We start from the raw sequence: 6,521 nt of genomic DNA on the forward strand, positions 1-6,521 counted from the left end.
CAGGGCGCGCTGCCAAATGTGTCTGTATCTTTGTCTGTCTCTATATATATATATATAAATAAAATCAATGAGTCTGGGGTTTCATTATTGGCTAAATTTGCTGATTTGCAAAGTGATGATTTAGACAGATCTCTTTCTAAAGTTGCCTTTTAAAAAGTAGCCATTCCACTAAATTAAAAGTCAGATATTAATTGCTGTACCTTTTCTGAGAAAGTATTTAAATGGTCATTAAGATATTCTGTGTTGTTTTGCATGTATTTTAATTTTATAAAGTATGTGTTGATGGGGATACAGGGCAGGGTTCTGTACTGGAGAAAACTTTACACACACTGTTGACAGTACACACACTGTTTCTTGTTGTTCTATGTAACTGCATTCATCATGCTATTGATTGTCTATTTTTATTATACAATTTGGATGTTAGAGAGCTTGGCTCCTTTTAGTCATTTTATTAAAGGGAAAGTTATTTCTGTCTAAGTAACTGTATCTATACATATCCAGGTTTCCCAGTTCAGGGAGAGATGCCAAATGGGGCTGCAGCTTTGCCTGTCTCTGTGTGAAAGAAAGGGACAGGCTCCTTGAGAAACCGATGAACTAGCCTCAGATGCATGTTCAGCTAGGCCCTTTTTGCAATCAGACTTGAAGGTGAGAATCTCCAGGGATCCAGGGTTTGTTGACGTGGATCAATTTAAAGTGGCAATTACTGTAGTCAGATAACAGCTTAAAAAGCCTTTTTACACATAGAAAAGATACATAATCACACAGCATATGGAAGTTCAATTTTCTGAGCCGTGGTTTCGGGCCTTGGAGTGTACCGATATTAAGACCCAGTTTTGAAACCAGATATCATCCAGTTTTCTTGAAGTGTATTGCATTTTGTCATTTGACTTTCTATTTTAGAAGTGATTCACCATGCATATTGATGAAAGGTTGGGTGTCCCACTGTGAAAATGTTTTCTTTCTTCCATAGGTATAGTATTAAAGAAAAAAGTGGTGTGTGGCATTGAATGGCTTTTCAAAAATACTCTTTTAGAACATGGAAATCTTGAGATTTAGGATTCTGGATTCCATAAAGTCCCTTATGCCAGCACTCAATTGGTGATCACACTCATCCGTGCTATAACACTTAATGTTTGAGCTTGCTGCTTAACAGAACTGAAATCCATTACATAGAACCTCATTACAAGTGACATCTAACTAAGATGAACAAAAAGATTGCCCTCATAAATAGAGTGTAGTATACTATTCGTGACAGAGCAGAGTAATCACTATGAATTGTCGTCTTTTTACAAGTTGTCTCTGACAGTGATACATTCTTTTTGAGGGGTTCACTGGCTGAAGCAGCCCTTTTCAGGTACAGGGTTCAGGAGCTGTAGAAGTTCTTATTGATCACTGCTGTTTATTAAAGATGATATATTTTTTGTTTGTGTAAGGCATGTGTTGTGTGCATGCATTTTGAAACACTCTCAGGCAGAGGGACAGGAAGACAGTGGGTAGAGGTGAGAATCACTGCCTATTTTCAGATGGGGTCTTTTAGAAGTTTTTGAGGGGAACAAAGAGGGGATAAAAATAAATCTGACCAATAAGCAAAGGACATGTGGATCACTGCCAGAATAGCAAGAGTTAAAGGGGCCGGTCTGTCTTCATGGGCACTGAGCTGGCTGGCTGGCTGGGCAGTCTTCAGTAGAACTGTTTAGTAGAATTCTGTGTGTCTAGTGGATTGGCTGGACATTGGGAAGGTAGAGCCTGAGGGCTTGACCACCACAGGAGCCCTGTTGTTAAAACAAACAATCAAACACAGACCCAGTGAAGAGTTCCGAGTGTTAAATTGTGAAGAAGAGTTTTAGAAGAGAATAATGTTTTCCTTCTGCCTGGCATCTTTGTGTGTTTAGAAACAGGCGGGCAAGGCAGGCAGGCTTGTGTTTCTCCTATGAGGCAAGGATGCTTTACAAAGGACTAAAGAAACACTGCTGAGAAGGAAATAGCCAGCTTTAGATAAAGCACTGTAACAAAGGCTCCCAGTTTTATATATCATGGTGTCCATTAAAGCTTAATAGGGAAGAGTCCATTGAACCAGGCTGGGTACGTGTTATTCAGAGTCAGGAGAAACATTTAAGGGTGCCCCCCCTCCATACACACACACCTCCCTCTCAAAATGGCATGATTATTGAGCTTTTGAAAAGGCTTTACAATGAAGATTTTGTTTTTGTCTCCTGTGGATCTCTATGCAAAACAGAGGAAAGTAAGCTGAAAATGCTTAGAGCAAATCAACCTGGGATCCCAGTGGATTTGAAGCACTGTAGCAAACTGAAAATGGTTCCATTCTGCTTCTTAAGAAGTGTTCTGCTTTACACATGCGACTGAGAGGCTGCTGGGAGGATACCACAGCTCAGACTTCATGCTGGACGATAAACTGGCAGAGCACAGTCTTACAAGACGTTTTTAGGTTGTTTGGGGTTTCCAGATCAATAAAGAAAGCTTTGTGGTCTGTGCCCTTGTTTGTTTTAAGCCAAACTTCCCAGTAATGCCTGTTAAAATTAGAAGATGAAGGAAGGCTTTCAGTGTGAGTTGTGGAGGTCAGGTCAACATTGCCATCTTTTGGCAAAATAAGGGTTAAATTGGAGCTGGGAAGGGGTGGTGGTGGTGGTGAATGAATTATTCAGCATTTAGCTTATCTTTCTGCATTTCACTTTCTGCTTTTTGGTGCTCTGGAACTGGGGCAGGAGGAAGAGTGGAGAAAGGGAGACAGGAGTTGTGATACTTTGTACACACATCCCTGTCATTGTTCTGCCTGAAGAGACAGGGCTGGGTTCAAGGCCACATGTGATCCTGTCATCCTGCACATTTCTGCTCCAAGTGCAATCCGGAGTGTCAGCTCTCCATCTGTCTCTGCCTGGCAGGCGCACGCGCCCAGCACCCTGCCTCGGGCCATGCCGCCCCAGCCCCTCTGATGGCCCTCCTCTCCACCGCCCCGCACATTCCAGAACAGGAGGCATGAGCCCGCATCGTGCTCCCTCTTAACACAGAGTTGCTTTCAGTGTGTTACACGCTGGAGTCCGGGATGCCTGGTGAGTGAGTCCTCTTTTCTTGCAAGGAGGGAAGCTTTACTTTCTATAATGCGTGGAAAATACCGATTGCCCCACGACTGCTGTATTGGGTGAGGGCAGAGAGAGAGAGAGAGAGAGAGAGAGAGAGAGAGAGAGAGAGAGAGAGGTTGTGGGGTGAGAGAGGTGTGATTGGGAGGTGACACAAAGAAAGCTGTCAAAATCTGGATTTAGGGGTGCATGATATGGAGAGATGCGCCTTTGAAGCTGGGGGGAAGGAAGCCATGGATATTTGCCTGAGCAGTTTACACAGGGAATTAGCTCTACTGAGAAGTGTTTTCTGTTTTGGGTTTCTGGACTGTCATCTGCACTTTCTTGCTGGTTATTTGCCTGTGGAGAGAGTTTTGAGATGATGGTAGAATTCTTGGAGACTGTCTTTGAAGAGCTGTTTATGTCAAAGAAAATGAGGGCAGCTTTGGCACTAGGAGGAATTTCTTGCTCTAAATCATAGTCCTTAGATGTTATCACGTAAGTAAATTGAAGTCGGGTCATTTAGAAGAAGTATGCTGAATTAGTGACATTCCTGTGTCCCTGGAAATTTAGTGTATGACAATTCTCCAGAAAAATATTATCTTTGGAAACTGGAGTGTTTCTGTGATTGCTGCCAGGGAAAGAGCTCTGTTTATGAAGCCTGGTGCGGGGAAAAAGGCTGCCTCACTGCTCTCAAGAACTCTCTAAATTGTCCTGTGTGCTGAATGTAGAGCAGATAAAGGCAGGGCACACAGAGGAGATCTTCCAGCTGGCTGGTGCATGCAGATTATTTGGGTAGGGCAAGCAGAAGAGGCCGTGCTTGGTCAGAGTTTGCTCACCTCCCAGATGGTGTTTTGAAACATTATCTGCCAGCTTTTCTGAAACCACAGTTGTGTGTAGGTATCGCCAGTTGTTTGAAGAATGTTTTCCCTTTAGGATATGTCTCGGAGTTCCCTCTCATTGTTATTGATATGTGTGCAGAAAGGACGAATTTGTCCGGGATTGCACTTCTGTTGTTGTTGTTCAGGGGACTAGGAATGCATAGAAGCTGAAATATGGGGAAATCCAATTACCAAAAAAGATAATAACTGAGGTCTTAGAAGGGTAATTTTAACTCTTTAATCTCTCAGCTTGGTTTATATGCAACATGTAACTGAGGAAGAAGTGTACCCTTTTTATATAATATAGAATTGGTGATGAAGAGCTCGTGTTATATTTATTTTTTATTTTATTGGAGCACAGCTTCATGGAAGTCTTAAGATAATTCATAGGTTCTTTGTTTTTATGCTCTTAATAGATGAGTATTACGTGATCTAGCAGTGCCCACCAGAGTCTGTGATATTTTGGTGAAAAAGAACCAAATCTCCTCGTTAGTAACAAAGGGGGTTAGGGACAGGTTAGGACCTCTTCTCCTTATTCCTCACATGCCGTTTAAAGAAAGCTCCAAAGCACTGAACTGTACTTAAGGCTTTGCCATTGCAAGTTGGCTTTAGTGTTAAGTTGTTAATATCTCACTGGTTCTGTAGTGGTGTTCTGAAGTATGGGCTCTCTCTGTGTGTCTGTCTGTCTGTCTGTCTGTCTCTGTATTTCTGATTGTCTCTCTCTGTCCCCCTCTCTCTGTCTCTCCCTCTTCCCCTCCCTCTCTCCGTCCCTTCCCACTGTCTCATTCTCTCAATTCCTCCTTCTCTCCCTCCCTCCCTCTCTCCCTCCCTCCCTCTTTCTCCCACTGTGTTAGACAACCTTGTACTTGGATGCAGAGACTATCAACAGCTGTGACTATGAGCATGTTCAGGATGGCTATACTTGAGCAGATCTGATACTTGGCTATTTTTTTGACATCCATCTGCATTTTTTTTAATCTAGTATCAGATGGACTACCTCTTAATGTGTTTTAGCATAATGTAATCCATTCATGTATATTTATATTAATAGGCTTTTTTAGCTAACTTGAGGGTAGCTTTGCATTTTTAATAAAAATCTGGATAGAAGTTTAAAAGGAAAAATGTGTTTATATCCTGGTATCACTGTTCTTATTTTTTATTGCCTACACATTTAAATATCAACTTTCCAATTTATTTATTTGTAGTTCAAGTGTCAGAAGTGGTTCCTTGTCTCGGACTTGATGTAATAATTCTCAGATCTAAGACCTCTTTTATAAAATCTGGAATCACTAGAAACAGATGTGCAGATGCTGAGCTTACTCAGACACAGGGCATCCTGAGAGTGGGGAGGTGAAAAAGAAGTTTTAATTTGGGGTTTTATAGAACTGTTTTGGGAAAATAACACCCCTCCTTTTGTTAGTTGTTGATAACATACTGTTACAAAATGAGCTACGAAAACTGGAAAACTCGGAGGAGGTTGAGTATACTTTAGAGAAATAAACTATTTTAAAGTTATTTAACTCAAACAGAAGGAAATATGACTTCACTGCCTGTCATTTCTTTCTTTCTTTCTTTCTTTCTTTCTTTCTTTCTTTCTTTCTTTCTTTTTTTTTTTTTTTCTAACAAGCAGATCCTTGTGTTTAAGAGAAGGAAATGCTTTTTATAGAAGTCTGGGAGACCTTGGCATTATATTGTTTCAGGTGAAAATGACCCTAAGCTTTCTGAAACATTTATATTTTTATCAGTCTTTGTGTACTGTTATCAAATAACATTCGTTGACCTACAGAATGTGTTCATGACTGTTTCCTTAAAAGGACAGTAAGTGAGCAGGGTCCCTGGAGCCCAGAAATAGTGCTGTTCTTTCAGAAGATGGCTAGCATTAGGTCAGACCACCCTTCTCAATGGTCCTGCTCTCCAGATGTGCCTGGAACTTTTTTTTTTTTAAGTTCAAGTTTCCAAAAGGGGGAAAAAAAGGTTTGTTTTGAAAATCTGGTTTTACTTAAGACATCTCCATCCTGGAGTGCATTTCATAAATTGCCCACATATTTTTCCTAGCAGAGAACTTAACTGGCTGTAATTTTTAACACATGGCCACATCATGTGATATTTTGAAAACACTTACACATAGCTTTGAGAAGGTCCCTGCAGGAGTGATCCACCCTCTCACAGCCTGCCCGCTTTTTAACAGCATATCTGCATTTTCCGTTTCGTAGAGCTGTATATTATTAGCTTACATTTTTGGGTAGTAAAACAGTGCATTGCTGATTGTAAAACATGGACTTTATTATCTGCTGAAAATTGATTTGGCATTTATAGCCACTGTGTACTAGACTGTTTTTCTGTTTTTAACATCAATGCTTGCAAGCGATGATTTGTGTTAAAAGAAAGAAAAAAATGAAAGAAAGAAAAAGAGAGACCAACTCAAAACAAAACCAGAAATGAAGTTGCCATGTACAGACAACTGTTACTGTCCTTTGTAACTGAACATTTGGGAAATGTACCTGGATGGATGTATATGTATATGTATATGTATATGTATATGTATATGTATATGTATATGTATATG

General features: G+C 40.6%; 1 protein-coding gene across 8 annotated transcripts in view; it reads left to right on the plus strand.

Moving 5' to 3' along the window:
- Positions 1 to 6,521, plus strand: part of Runx1t1 (RUNX1 translocation partner 1) — a 148,942-nt gene that overhangs the window by 39,616 nt on the left and 102,805 nt on the right. Inside the window, exon 3 of one of the 8 annotated variants that reach the window (XM_028779647.1) lies at positions 3,905 to 3,923. The exons of 5 other annotated variants lie outside the window; for them this stretch is intronic. In XM_028779647.1, the coding sequence (XP_028635480.1) occupies positions 3,905 to 3,923 (19 nt within the window). Of the gene's footprint in view, positions 1 to 2,647; positions 3,069 to 3,904; positions 3,924 to 6,521 lie in introns of those variants that run through there. 2 more of the 8 variants (XM_028779670.1, XM_028779664.1) reach the window with 2 other exon arrangements.

Source organism: Grammomys surdaster, unplaced genomic scaffold, assembly GCF_004785775.1.
Source record: "Grammomys surdaster isolate TR1022 unplaced genomic scaffold, NIH_TR_1.0 97, whole genome shotgun sequence".
NCBI classification, from domain to species: Eukaryota; Metazoa; Chordata; class Mammalia; order Rodentia; family Muridae; genus Grammomys; species Grammomys surdaster.